Source organism: Pteronotus mesoamericanus, unplaced genomic scaffold, assembly GCF_021234165.1.
Source record: "Pteronotus mesoamericanus isolate MK-2021 breed Mesoamerican mustached bat unplaced genomic scaffold, CSHL_Meso_final scaffold_232, whole genome shotgun sequence".
In the NCBI taxonomy this organism is placed as follows: Eukaryota; Metazoa; Chordata; class Mammalia; order Chiroptera; family Mormoopidae; genus Pteronotus; species Pteronotus mesoamericanus.
The window spans coordinates 17651269-17666773 of NW_026555311.1; the positions used below are offsets into that span (position 1 = coordinate 17651269).

The 15505-nt window shown below is 38.5% G+C and overlaps 1 protein-coding gene across 1 annotated transcript in view; it reads left to right on the forward strand.

Annotated features, from left to right (window-relative positions):
* Nucleotides 1-15505, forward strand: part of UNC5C (unc-5 netrin receptor C) — a 352798-nt gene that overhangs the window by 302279 nt on the left and 35014 nt on the right. The window contains exons 8-10 of the mRNA XM_054591714.1: nucleotides 7966-8157; nucleotides 8835-9179; nucleotides 12001-12088. Coding sequence (XP_054447689.1) covers nucleotides 7966-8157; nucleotides 8835-9179; nucleotides 12001-12088 — 625 coding nt within the window. The remainder of the gene's footprint in view (nucleotides 1-7965; nucleotides 8158-8834; nucleotides 9180-12000; nucleotides 12089-15505) is intronic.

A 15505-nucleotide genomic window follows, 5' to 3' on the forward strand; every position in this document is an offset into this window, starting at 1 on the left:
TTTTTTTTTGCTTTAAAATGTGTTTCTTCTGATGGATAGTGTCCCTCCAATTATCGATGTTTATTCTTTTTCCCTGTAGATATCATCTGAGGAAGGCAATGTTTTTCTCTTAAATATTTGTTTACTGCAGGGTTGTATGCCAAATACAATGCTATGTTCATATATTAAGAGCTACATTATTCTAGCTTGGCTATCCAGTTACATTAGAATAGAAGTAGCCACGTTTGATGCACCTCTTCCCTTGCCCCATGCTTGAAGCAAAAGACACTCTTTGGAAGTTGTTTCATTTAAAGACAAAAATCATTCTATTATTTTAGCATTATGTCATTCAATCACTGAAATGCAAAGTAAGCCATGAACAAATCAAGCCATTCTCTATTATGTCCACATGTCTGCTCATTTAAATCTGCTAATTAAAGCCCAGATAACACTTAAAGACACTCTTGGGGCTTATCCTAAGAACTGGGCACCTTGTCTTTGCTGTTTCACCAGCTTTGTGATGTTAGGCAAGCGCATTTACCACTCTATGCTCCTGCTCCTTCATCTGCAGATAAGAAAGGGTTATGGTAGGAAATTCTAATCCCTGATCTATGTTAACTCCAAAAGCCTTGAGTTGCGGGGGGTGGGGGGGGGAGCATTGTGTATTAGTGAGGGCATAGACTGGTTTTGAGGAATTTAAACCTGCTTAGTGATGCTCAGAAGTTCTGACATTTCTCATATCAATAGATTTGCTTGATAATTTTTTCTAGTAAAATATTATCAATGGCATAAAATGGGTTAATTATCTTTCTTAAAAAAAATAATCATAGAATCATGGTCATTTTTGGCTATTACCTATCATTCATAAAACAGGAAAAGTTTTTTTTTTCAAGGCTGGAACAATCAAGCCAGGTGCTGTTTACAGGGGAAATTAAAATTTTCCCATGGTTTCTGGCAATGTTTCTGAGATTTCCCAACTATAAACCCACCAAATAGGCTATGTTGGGGCATGAACTGAGCAGTTACGAGCCATGTACTTAAGAATGACTTGTTACTTACTACAGTATAAAACCGAGGAAAGCTCTTTCCTTTTTAAGATACTTGGGCATGGACTCTCATCATTTATAACAGTTGGATATCAGCTGAAAAATAAGGGCAAGCCCACCTCTAGTCTAAAGGGTGACCTTGTGAAAATTAGAGAAAGTCATCCTTTTAAGTCACTTTGCCACCATCAGCTACAAAATTGTTATGCTGACCACCCAAATCTACAGTCAACACAAATGTAAATGGATCCCTCCAGAGATGAACGGATGCAGGACACTCACTTCTGGCCTCACTGCCAGGAAGGTGAAATCAAATTTTAGTCTCCTCATGACTAAAATTACCTCAACATGTTTGCTAACTTTCACATATCACTTCTTAACTTGGGGACTTAGTTTCCTCATCTGAAAATGGCTGGACTAGATAACCTCTTAAAAGGATGTCTGGAGCAATAATGAGAGGCTTTCTGGTAGAGAGAGCATTTCAGTAACTTTGTAAGACAGCCTGCTTGCTCTGGTTTTCAAATTGTTCATGTTTCACTTACAGTTTTTCTCTACGATGAAACTTCTTCCAATCCCTATTATCCCAGGTCAAGAAAATCTCTCCACTGAAAAATACATGTTCTTTAAAATTACAAAAAAAGAAAAGCAAATTACAACAAAACAAAACGAGGGATCCTAGGGCATGAGGCGGCCCCACAGCAGAAGTGCCTCCCTGGGTAGGCTGCCCCAGCTGCGGCTGCTGAGGCTGCTGCAGCCAATGGGACAAGCCCTGCCTCCTTCCCGGAGCCCAGGGCTCGTGTTCCTCTCTCAGTCCAAGGAACGTGATTTTGAAAGTCGTTATCAATGGAGCTGCATTTGTTCCAGACATTTCTTTCATGGCAAGACTATTCCTCCCATTGCAGGACATTTAGTAACTTTAGCCCTCACTCATGAAATGCCACAAACAACCCTCTGATCATTATAACAACCAAAGAGCACGTCCTCTGCCCCATTTCTAAACATGTCCTTTAGAAGTGGCACCGACTCTGGTTGAGAAATGATTTCATCATTGAGTTGCACTCTGGTCTTGGAAATTTGCTTCTGAAACACACCACTGTAGTTTTGCCAGAAGCCACAAAGGCCAGAAATAAACCTTTTTAAAAGAAGAAGGTGAAAAAGTATTCAGCACTTAGAAGAGTGCATTCCTCACAGTTTTTCAGAAAAACTGGACTTCTTGTCTCTGTAATTACTAAGGAACCTGAAGTTCAAACAAATTTCCTAAGGTCACTCATTAAATAATAGGTTACCTGAACTCTACAAATAAAATCTACTAAGAACCCAAATGTCTCAGTGTACATATAGTGTGCATCATAATGATATTGATATTGTTGTCATTTACTGATTGCTTGCTATGTACCAGAACTTTATACACCTCATTTCTCCTTTCCACAATGGATGGAAGTGATTACTCCTATATCCTTACACAGATGAGAGAACTGATGCTTCAGGAAGTGCAGTAGTTTGACCAAGCTCTCATGGTTAAGGAAGGGGGAGGTGTAGGATTCAAACTAAAGTCCACAAGACTAAAAAACTCAGTTTCACTGCCTTGGCCAACAGCCACAGTGTTTTTCAAATCTGCCTTACTTTCAAGCAGTAGGAAAAGTAACCAAAATCCCCAACTTATGAACCAGGCTATTGGTAGTGATCCTGCAAACAATTATTTTGCACTGTGTTCAACCAGAAATATCATCTTTCATTATTGCTAAGACTACTCTTGGTAGGGCCACCTCATTAGCAGAATAAAATGTCCCCTGTTGTTCCATGAGAGACGGATCCGATGGAGAAGTGTAGAAACAAACTCTAGAAAGTGATTCTGTTTCCCTCATTTAGGAGGTGGAACAGTAATCCCCTTCTTTTCTGATTCCCAGCCTCCTAAGTGATGTTTTAGTTCTTTGGTTGCAGAAGTGTTTTGAAAAGGATGGAAAAAGTTTTACAGAGTTACCTTCTAAAACTCTTTATCGGTGTTTCCAGATCAGAGTAAATTGGGGTGTTGAACCACTGGTGAGTATGTTGAATCCTCGTCTGTTTTAAATTTTTCCACATATAAAAATAACAGTTTGCCTAGATTGGTCCTAACTGGCTAGGGGGAATAACTATTAGTGAGACTTTTATTTTTCTATTTTATCTTCCAGAAACCTCAAATGCAGCCACTTCATCAAATATATTGATATACCTATTGATAGACATCCCCCAAGCCACATGTTGTAGAAACTATCATAAAATGCTGTCACTTTGCCCTGCACTATCTATAGAGAAACAAAAATGATCTTTTCTAAATTACATTCGATCACAGGATTTTTACTTCATTTAGAATAAATTGGAAAAGCCGTGTCAGGAACCACGAGGCCTCCGTGGTCTTGCTGCTGATCACGCATCTGAGGGGCCCTTTCTCCTCTCGCTCCCTGCCCTCGAACCGCCGTCAGGATCTTGGCATTTCGCCTCCCTCCTCACAGACCGTTGTTCCCTCCTGATCTTTTTCCTGACTGATTCCCATTGTTCAACTTTCAGCTCAGACCTCATTTCAACAAAAAATTGTTTCTTGATTTCTAAGTTTGTTCTCCTTTTATGTCCAATCACATTATATTCGTTTTATTTTTTAAAAGGACTTTTTCAGCATTTGAAATGATCTTATTTATCTTTTGTTTGTTTTCTGTTAAACTAGAATGAAAGCAGGAACTTTTCCCACCTGATTTGCCATTGTACCCCTGACGCTAATATTGAACCCAGCATATATTCAAGTTCAAAAGTAGTCATTAGATGAGTGAATGAATGAATTCCAGTTCTGTGCCTGCAATAAAATATAAGCCTCAGATAAATACCATAAGTCACAAAAATATTTGAGCTGTACAGATCTACATTAATACGGGAGAGTTGAGATTAAAGTCAAAATTATGAAATTTCTTTTTATTATTTCCTGGTCTGCCCATCAAGAACAGAGATTTTATTGGGAAGTAGGGATAAGAGCCTAGGAAAGTCCAGAACTGCTTCACAGGGAGAAATTTCAGCCCATGCTCTGTCTCTCTAGAGACGGGCTTTTCCCTTTAGAAGCTCCAGCTCTTCTGCTCACTCCAGCAGGCACTCACTCATTCTTATCAGACTTTCCATGGCGAACATCAGGGCGTCGCCAAGTACCCTATTTTACACTGATTTCCAGGCCTTCTCGCCTGCCAAAAACAAGTCTTTTGGCATCCTTCTTTAGCAGCAACCCTACCAAAATGACAACATCTGTGATCTGGTCTCCTCTCCTAGCAGTCAGTGATCTTGTATTGTCTTAAGTCTTTGGGTTTCAAAAAGGAATAACCTTTTCCCTCGTGCCCGTGTATGTCCCAGGTGTTCTGTTATTGAGTTCACAGAATACAAATGGAAAAAGGTTATTACCAGACAGAAGTGTTTAAAATGAAAATCAAACCTAATACATGGACTCAGACACCTGGAATAAGGAATATAATATTTATAAAACTGGGTCGGAGGCTGCAATCATTGCTCTAAAATAAAGCATTAAATATTAATTCAGAGCAAACCTGCCTGTGCTGCAGCAAACCTCTCTTTCATTAAGGTAGCACTGCATGTTTCTCTAGAATTAGTTCCCCCAAATAGGTAAATAGCTTGTACGAACAGACTGTTCTGCAAACTACAAAAAAGTCGACCTGAGGCACGATTTAGATTTACCTTTAGAATTAAAGCATTACACACATTTAATTTTAAACCAATTAATTGCGATTCTTATAGATTCTCTACATTTTTGCTCTTGGGTATCACTAGGAAAGTATAATTCACATGCTTCTTATTCACCTTCATTTGATTAACTCATGTGGCAGCATATTATTAAATATTAGGAAACTGTGCCAGTTTTAAGTTGTACTTTAAAATTTTTCATAGATTTTTTTTTTATTTCAAAGTTTTGCATTTCACATTTTTAAATTTTTTCTCCTAATCTATTTCACATTGACATGTTATTAATCATTATTGCTACTCTTATTTTCCATTTCATACCTTGGAATATACTAAAAAGAAAGAAAAATAAAATTGCTAAAATTGCTAATTTTTCCTTCATTTACTATTGAGATGGGGTTTTTATTTCGCTCAATGTACACCATTCCTCTGAAGCTCTAAAATAAATAACATTAAAACCTCTGGACCCTATTGATTTCTGAATGATTTCAAACAAAAAGCATCCCATTCCACTGCATTGACAAACTGCCCAGTCCCCAGGCAAAACCTATTGGATTCCCATTAAGCAAAGGGAGCGGGAAACAACAAAAAATCCAAAAAGTGAATCTGAAGTGGAGCAGAGAAGGGTGGTCGTGGCTCAGCTCAGTAAATGGGGTTTTAACCTTTGACCAATGACGATAGGTCCCTTTTAGTTCTATTAGGCCAAGAGCAAGCTGTTATGATTTAATAAAAAAGAAAAAAAAACTGTTTAGAGCCTTACTGAATATGTCGTGGGAATTAAAGCATATGGCAGGGATAAGGAAAAAAGATTTTCCTTATGCTAATGACCCATGATGTCTGAAATAAATTAGATCCATTAGAGTTTATGCTCAATAAAAGAAAGACTTTAAGCACTCCAAAGTTAGTGACTCGAGACCAGTTTTTGCTCTGAAATTCAATCTGCCTAGTTATTAATTCTTACTGAGACTCCAGAGCAGACAGAAGATGCAAAATCATAATTCTGTACTGAACCAGAATTTTAAAGGACCACAGAATCCTTTTCCTTTTCTTTTAATTAAACATTTTTCATGCTTCTTATTTTGTTTCCCTCATTAATTTGATTTTGTTCCTATTTTTGCTTCATTTTTTTGTTTCTTTTCAAGGTTTCATTTATCCTATTTCAACTGAACAGAGAACCCAGAATGAATATGGATTTTCTTGTAAGTTTGATGTTTGGTTTTTTTATGTTGCTGAATAATCTTTTAACGATATTGCCCCTGGTTCAAGTTTACCTTTCTTTAGATCACAGATGTGCACACAGGAAATAGGCACCTAATATATTTTAACATGAAAAACAAATTAGATTTTCACTGCTGAAGAGAAAAAAGGGTCATTTCAAGCCTCTACCAGCTTTAAAATCTATCAGCCCATCATTCAAAGCTGGAGTCCCAGTAGCTGACAAAACATATCCTAAAATACGCTGATATGAATGAATAAAAGCCAGGATTCAAATGCTAAAAAATAAAAGGTTGAGAAAACGCAGATCAATTGAGTTAGAAATCATGAATCCTGCGTAAGTAATTATAGCCCGGTAAAATAAAACATTCAGGATAGTGATATAACATTCTGACCAGAGTCAGAGTGCTGCTGCAGGGCCGCAGATAGAACCCCGCAACACAGCAACATCAACACTTCGAATGAAAGCAGTGCTCACACCACCAAGAGTGTTTGGGAGGTCACGGGGCCTCTGAAAGTATCTGTGAATATTGACTTGATTGCTAGGAAAGCAGCTATTCTGAAGACTTTGGAAAAGACAATGGTTCAGAAGAAAAAAATAATCCTTTCACTTACAGGACATTTAAACACAGAATTCTAAAAAAGACATAATGATTTCCAACAGAGAGTTTCTCTATACTGTCAATGCGTCAAAGAAACCATGACGTGAGAGTATAGCCACTGACAATTTAAAAGAGTCACTTCACCATATGAACCTTGTGGCTGTGAGTCTTAGGATAGAGTCATAGTTCCTCAACTGTTATAAGGTCACAGGACCTATAAAATTGAAAATTTTCCCTGCCAAAATGCATGTATGGCCAAAATTGACCATAAGAAAGCTATTGTTGACCACCTGAAATACCTACTTAATCACCTTTTTTACAGTAAGCCAAAAAGCTTCAATTAACTTTGCTGAAAATTTTTGTGGGTCAAAGAAAACTAAAAATAGAGACTTAAAGATGTCAGTGGGATTCAGGAAAGATTTACTTTTTTGTTTGTTTGTTTTGCTTTATTTGTCAACTTCTAGCACCTTTTCCAGTTGGTCCAAGCATGTTCTATGCCCCCAGGGCAACATGCAGCATTTACAGAAATTTTGTTCTCTCTTTACCCAGAAAATAGACCCCGCCATCTGACCACACACTGTGTTGGTCAAATGCCTACATGCCTTCAGGAGTAGTCTGACCTTTCTGATCACTGAACCAGGCCTTTATCTTACTCAGTACGTGGTAGAGTTGCATTTTACTACACTAATGAGTAGCTCAAATGTAAATCTTTGACAAGAGACCATGAGAAAGAATCTTAGAGTTCTCACAGGTAATACTGAGTCTATATAAAAGCCTGAAGTTACCACTGTTAACCTCTGTTCCTCAGATCCGTGACTTCTGAAAGCACACCTTTCAGATCCAACATGTTTGCTCCTCATATTTGCTTTGCTTAGCTACACCATTCCCACTCACCCACATTCACTGATTTAGGGGAAAGTGAGAAGACTACTATGGAAAGTAATTTTATGACTTGGAAGTGTACTAGGAAAATATTCCAGTTTGATAATATACAGATTCAGAGAACATGCCAGATAGTTCTAGCAGAGTGTTTATGTTTATCTTTTTAAAGAACTATCAGTGAATTCAAAGCCACCTTCCAAACTTTCCACCTGAAAGTTGTAATAAATTTTTCTCTCCTGTGAGTCAGGATGGCTTTAGCTCCAGTTCTTTTGATGACTTATAATAAATCATCTTTTATACTGCCCAACTTAAGGTAGATGAGTGGGTAGATAGATGCAGAGTGAGAAAGGAAAAGAAATCAGGGATAATTTTCTACTAAAAGGCCACAGTTGTTTTATATAGCTTGTGAAATAGATTTAAAATTAACCTATAAAAAAGGTAATAAATGTCTGAAAAAAAATTATAGAAATACGTATGTCTACTATGGGAAATTTCTCTAACCAGTGGGTCCAATGTTTCCTTCTCCCGTGTAGCTGCTCCTGATTCAGATGACATTGCTCTGTATGTTGGCATCGTGATAGCTGTGATTGTTTGCCTGGCCATCTCTGTAGTTGTGGCCCTATTTGTGTATCGGAAGAATCATCGCGACTTTGAGTCTGATATTATCGACTCTTCGGCACTCAATGGAGGCTTTCAGCCTGTGAACATCAAGGCAGCAAGACAAGGTCAGCTGATACTACACTTCACACCTGCGACTTATGCCATTAAGTAACCTCTCCGCTTAGCTTCGACATCAGGGAAATTATCCTGTTTAGCTAGACCATAAGCTCCATGAAGACAGGGATTTCGCCTTGTTTTGTAAATGACTATTAACTTCATTCACATAACAAGTTAGAGTTGACAAGGTGCATGATTTTTTTTTCTCCAACAGTTTCCTCTGTCATACTTTTTAACTTTTATTTGAAAAGAGTACACGGACTGGTGTTGACTGATTCTTGAATCTCCTTTTTTCCCCTCTCTTTTGACAAGACATCTTGTATTGCTGTGAATACAGTGGTCTATAGATGACCCAAAATCCAGATAGGCAAGAGAAACTGTTACCTATAGTCACCTAATGGGGATCACTGTCTAGGAGTCTCACCTGTTGAAATAACTAAATATTTCAGAGCACTGAGTAGACTTCAAGGCAGAATAGAGAACCTGTCTATTTATCTGTAGCCAATAATAGAATGCATCTTAGTCATCTAACTGCCCTATTTTCAACAAAACCGTAGTATCCATATGTCTCTAATATTTGCTGAGTTTCTTTGCATTTGACTCAGAAAGCGTCAGGGGGAGATAGACTCATGTAAGTTGACTCAGTGAAGAATTCGAGTAGGCTTCTTTTCTCTTTCTGACTCAGATATCCTGGCAGTGCCTCCAGACCTCACATCAGCAGCAGCCATGTACAGGGGGCCTGTCTATGCGTTGCATGATGTCTCGGATAAAATCCCCATGACCAACTCTCCAATTCTGGATCCACTGCCTAACCTGAAAATCAAAGTGTACAACACCTCCGGTGCTGTCACCCCGCAAGATGACCTCTCTGAGTTTGCATCTAAGCTGTCCCCTCAGATGACTCAGTCCTTGCTGGAGAACGAAGCCCTCAACCTGAAGAGTCAGAGTCTGGCAAGGCAGACTGATCCATCCTGTACTGCGTTTGGCACCTTCAACTCTCTCGGGGGCCATCTTATTGTTCCCAATTCAGGTAATTCCGAAACATTTAAATCACAAAGATAGGGCTTTAAAACATATATTTGTACCAAAATCTTTTTTTGTTTACTTTCATGAGGCCTGAAAAGTTAAATGTAGCCTATCAAACCCAGATCTACTTTCAATGTAAATCTACATTACTTTAGACAAAATCGGCAAAACCATTCATCTTCCCCCAACCAATTCTGAAAAACACTTCCTCTATAAATATTATACACACAGCTTTCTGCCAAAGTGTAATTTAGAACTGTCTTTGACCTCCTTTTTAACAGAGCTTCAGAAGGCACATCAAGCCAGAAACTCTCATTGTTGTCATCACACTTTAAAAGGACAAATTAATTAGAAAATATATCAGTTGGTTCAGTTCCAATTCACTATAGGAAGCAGTACTTCAGAATACTAATTTTTAGATGACCAGAGGACATAATAATAGACATCAAATCTTTATTTATTAACTCTTTTTTTAGAGTCTTTAGCCTCAAGGTTTTATAGGATGCTCACTCCTGTTTCTGATATAGCTCTGTAGAATCACAGTTTCATCATGTGTCATTTTGTAGTGTTTTTTAGTTTTTATTTTATTATTTAGTGATCTCCTGCCATAGAATAAGCCTCATGAAAGTCTTAAATGGTGAATTTAAGTCAGTGATTGATAGTGTTTATTAAATTTTGGTATTTATTAATCAGTAGTAGTAATGGATTTGGAACTCTGAGAAGGTTAATTGATTGCTCTGTGAAACAACCACCTTAGTTAGCTCTTTTGAACAAGACTGGGTGTTTTGCGAATACAACAATAAAAAACAATTTGGTTGACCTAAAGTCTTCATGTAACATAAGAAAAGAATATATTGTGTCAACAGCCATACAGCCAATATACGGAACTGTTTGGTCTTCAGGTCCAAATATGAACTTGTCTTTGATTCTTCCTCTATTCAGTCCCTCATTTCAATGCCTTGGCAATTGTTCACCCAATATCTTTAAAAGTACATTTTAATAAATTGAAATATTTAATAGAATATTATTTTCATACATTTTACATAGTTGGGATCATACATTATTTAAAATGCTTTTTCATCTTTTCCTCATTAATTCTCATGCTCTTGCATGTGCTTTAAAAATCATGATTTTTAATTTATTTTTAATAGTCTATCAAATGAATGGGTCAAACTATGTTCTATTCTTCCTTGTTTAAACACTGTATTATTCTGAAGACAGTTTTTTTAATCATATTCACTGAATTCTACCTTTCTTTTCCATTTCTACGCCTGTCATTTTTTCATAGATTAATTATTATAAAGCCTTCTTAAGTGGAAAGGAGAGAACTAGCATGTATTAAATATTTTCTGTGTTCTAGGCAATGTTGATACATACCATATTTTATTTAATAGAGTAACAGTAGTTACCTAAAATGTGACAGGGCTTATTCTTGTTACTTTACATCCATAATTTTACTTCATCCCCATAATAAACACAAAGGTACATTTTATTGTTACCATTGGAAAAAGAATACCGAGGCGTGGTAGCATCATGTGCGGTCTACCTGCCTCCACTCTGTGCCTCAATAGCCATTCACTACACGAGTGTGCCATTGCACTTCCCACAGCTCCACAGCTCTCATGTTACTTACCCTCTCAAGGAAACCACGTCTCAACATTTTCAACCAGTTATACAAGTCTTTGAGTAACGACTCTTCCTAATTCTCCATTCTTTATTCTCGAGACTTTTCAACCTAATCAGGCAAGTTTTCTTATTTCCCTGTATTCATCGGGCATATACAGTTTCCTTGCTAATTAAATTGTAAGCTATTTTAAGAACCCTATCTTTTACTTCTTGGCATTCACAACAGCGTCAAACACCGCACTCACAATGGTGCTCTGTACATTTGTATTGAGTTGAAATAAGCCGCATTTATTAGGATAAAATCATGAAATCATGAATCCAAGCATCTTCAGGCTGCCAGCCACCCCAGATATCCCCTGAGGGGACACTGCAATGGTGCGGACCAGAGGTTCTTACAGTGTGTTCCGCAGACCACGATCATTGGCATCACCTGACAACTTGTTAGAGCTACGCAAATGCGTAGTTTGGTTAGAACTATAAAATCAGAAACTCTGGGGGCAGGATCCAGTAATCCATGTTTTAGCGAGTCCTCCACATGCCTCTGAGACAAGCTCAAGTTGCAAACCACTGCTATAGGCACAATTAACGAGAACAGAGGGCAGCCCAGTAGCCCTACAGAATGGCACTAACCATCAGCTAAGTAAAAACCTGCTTGAAGGGCTGTGACTACTACTAGCAGGTACTGTTCACTTTCTGGAGTTACTGATGGTGAAAGGAGTTCTTTGTCAGTTATTTTTCTTGTTACAGAAAGATACTGATGCTAACCAGATATTTCAGAAATAAATGCTTTTTGATATTGTTGGCGTTAGTATTTCTCTGACTTTGAATATTGTGGGTATTTTTTTAAATTAGAAACAATCATCATTACAGCTGTTTGACATTTTAAGAGCAGTTGCTGGTCTTCCCTTCCTTTTACAAGGAAAACAACAGTGGAACCATCTATCTATTCCTTAAATAAAATGAGAGTTTTAAAAATTACGTCATTATTTAAATTCCCAAACAGTTCAGAGAGAGTTGTGGTAACAAATAAGGCCAATAAGGAGGAAAAGCAGGGCAGCCATGAATATTTACACGTCTTTAGAGAAAAAGTAGGCTTACAGATAGCTACATGGCCACAAACTCTCATTCCCTTTCACTTGCTTCAAGTTTCCTTTTAATTCATAAGTCTTATATGACTTCTTTTCTCTTTTGCTCTTCAGGAGTGAGCTTGCTGATTCCCGCTGGGGCCATTCCCCAAGGGAGAGTCTACGAAATGTATGTGACTGTACACAGGAAAGAAACTATGAGGTAAATATGCTTTTCTGGCACACTGACTTTATCAACGTCTCACTTAAAAGGAAATTGTACAATAGAAACAATAAACCCAACATATTTTTGTCTTGAATGCCTTGTTTCTAGCATACCCTTGTATCCCTAGCTCTGTAAAGGGTCAATTTTTTACTTTTCTTTATCTTTGAGGCCGCAGACACTTTTGCAGATCTTGACTATGGAGCATGGGCAGAAAAACAGGGATCTCTTGCCAAGTGGATCTCAGGCCATGTTAGCGGAAAAAAAATGGCTCCAAATATAATCCATAGATTGTCCAGAGAGACACAGAGATGTGACCCATAGAATGTGACCCAGAGAGATATGTGGGTAGACACAGAGACATCAGCTTCATGTGGCCTCGCTCAAGAATCCAACCTTTCCCCAATATACAATTAAATGTCACAAGACTTAGACAAGCCCTAACCCCTGACCGGTCACCCCTACCTCAGCCTAGCGCTTTATTCTCACCTGCAGATTCTTCTTTTTTGTGACTCTTCCTAACTTAAGTGTTATCAACTGTCTTCTTATGTTTAACAACTATAAATTCCATGCTGAGCCTTTCTAGATGGAGCTAGGGTTGATTAAATCTAGACTGAATCAAAACATTTTGTTTCAAATGTGTCATCATTATAAAGATGAAGTTATTTTAAGTGAAAATAGCAAGAGGAGTTTAGAAGTCCTAAATTCAATTTTCATCTGGCCTCTAACAAATTATATATGGTATTTCTTGCTTAGTACCCACAAAAGGTTCACGTGTTAAATCGTGCTTTAAAGACCTGACTGATTAATGTTTCTGAAGTACATAGATCTTAAAATAAAAGATGCTGTTGAAATAACGATCCTTACATGTAATTTGTGCTGTTTTTCCCAAGGGGAAAGGCATTAGCTCTTCAGTCCTGAGCTCTGAATACAAAGCATCAGTGACAAATGCAGAATTAGGTTACCGTTATAACATATTATACCTTTTCTCTTCCCCTCTCTCAACCTCCGAAAAACATCCATTTTGGTCTTCTTCGGTAGCCAAAAAAGCTCTTTTATCATGCTTGCAGGTGGAGATATTGATATTTATAATCTGTAGGACCCAGGACATTTTTCCTCAGGTGGTCTGCTTTCCCTACATTAACACTAGCCTGTCTGAGGAAATAATAAATTTCCTTGAGCATTATTCATACCTTAAATTTGAGCACAAGAAGATCACTAAAAGGCTTGTATTTACTCACATCAAATATTCATTTTTTCATTCTCAGTGCAAAGTAACAGTCAGGGGCCCACAGAGCCCTTGTTTTGCAACAGCAGAAATGAAGATTAGCAAGCCCCAAGATTCCTTTGTATTTTGTTTTCTTCTTTCTCTTGTCCAGAGTCAAGGTTAGCACTAAGTACTTCCATCTCTCAAGGCCAGGCCAACATGGGTATTTTGTTTAAACAGAAATGAGTATTGGCTGTTGCTTTATGCTAAGAAGCAGCGAGGTGTCCATGGTCTCTTATTTTCCATCTGATCAGCATTATCTTTAGCTGAAGATCAAGCCAGAAGGGGCTGCTGCAGGGCCAGGCCGAAAGATGTGTGCGGTCACCTGCCGCCCACGGTTTTCCTTCCCATAGTTTAGTCGGCATCTGACCAGGATAATTGTACGCTTTGGATGAAAGAAAGAGCAAACAGAAAATTGATAAAGCAGGACACTTCTGCTTTTAGGTTTCTCTGCCTTTGACTCTAAAGAAAAGGAAACAAAACCCCTCCTTGCCATGCCTACCACCTGAAGTGAAGTGCAGAGGACAACATTCTGTTGAATTTGGTGTGCCTCACACAAATTCTGTTTATCAAAATGAAGCTAGAGAAACCTCCAGATCTCAAAAGAACGGAGGCAGAACAGCCCATGAAACAGGAAGAAACACAAAAAGATAACTGTCTCAAATGAATGAGAAAGTCCCTCTCTTTGCTGCTTTTCTGTTGTGAACCAAATGGGTTTTCTCTTGTAAAATCACAGTGACAAGGATGTGTTTTAGGATACAGTCATAATACAAAGCATAGCGACCATTATTTCAGCATACTTTTAATTTCATTTATTCCTCCCTACTACTCTGCAACTTATGATGAACTCCACTTTAAAGATGCAAAAACTAAGTTCAGGGAAATGCAGTTGCATAGTCACGGCTCCACAGTTAAAAGGCCAAGGGAAAGCAGAAGCCACGCCCAGGTTATCTCCCTGCAAAGCTCTTCTGCTCGATCTTACAGGCAGTCTGTCCTCCGTCCCACCCGTGCACAAGGCAAACCTCAGCCTTCTTATTCTAGGGCATTCTGGAAGACATTGTCTTCCTGTTGCTCACTAAAGACCCCTCTATCCCCACACAATGTGAGAGAGAGCTTACAGAGAAGACCCTGTGAGGACATCAGGAGATATGAATGTTTCTTCAAAGCATTTATGAGAAAATTCTGATTATTTTTCTCCATTTTCCTTCTCTCTGATTCCCTTTATTGCATCCAGAACTGGGTGTTTTTCCAGCTGGACAGGATCCAGCTGGTCATCTGCTGATGTGAACCTTCTAAAGGGAGGCGTGAACTTAATTACATGTGGCATAGTGAATGTGACAAGAGGAGCCTTGTCATTACTGAATATGCTCTGAGAGAAAGCACTGAATGGCAGATGAGCAGCTGAAATGAGCTGCAGCGATGGCACAAGCTTGTCTCTGACCAAATGGGAGCAGAGCTGCAAGGCTGTGCCCACGATTTCTACCTCCCCTGCTCCACAGACCTCTGAAAAAGCTGCAAAACCTCCTTTGCACCCCTGTGGGCATGATTTCCACGATTAATGACACGCACATGGGTCTTTTTGTCTTATTTCTAGTAGAATTTTAAAAAAATGAGCCTCACTCAGACTGAAATTTCATCTATTGTCACTTCTTATTGAAAAACAATTTGAATGGAAGATATGAACATTAATTTTCCCTTTCTCTGTTCTCTGCACTTGTCTAGCAATTTTCTTAAAAGGTCGAAAAACCAATTTAGACATTCTAAATATAAAGATAAATAGAACATTTTTATAAACTATGGGGTGGGGGGAGCTAGAAAGTTTTTCAGCAGCCAAGTAATAGAGGAATAGCAGTGCCGTCTAAAGATTGCTTTGGTGATGATGGGCAGGGTGAACTGGTGGAGGGAACAGAAAGACTCCCCCGAAGTCTGGGTGCCTACCTGGGCTGTGGCAATAATCTAGGTGCGAGGGGAGTGGGCACAGAACCAGGCTCGCGTCTGGAGGATGGAAAGTGAATGATACTTCAGAAGAAAAAGTATTTCACAACTGTTGGGAAACGATGCCAAACACATGGACTGTACACTTAGGTGTCAAGCCTTGGGCACCGTGAGAATGAAAGAGGTCAGAAGCAGCAACTGGTTCAAGAGGGGAA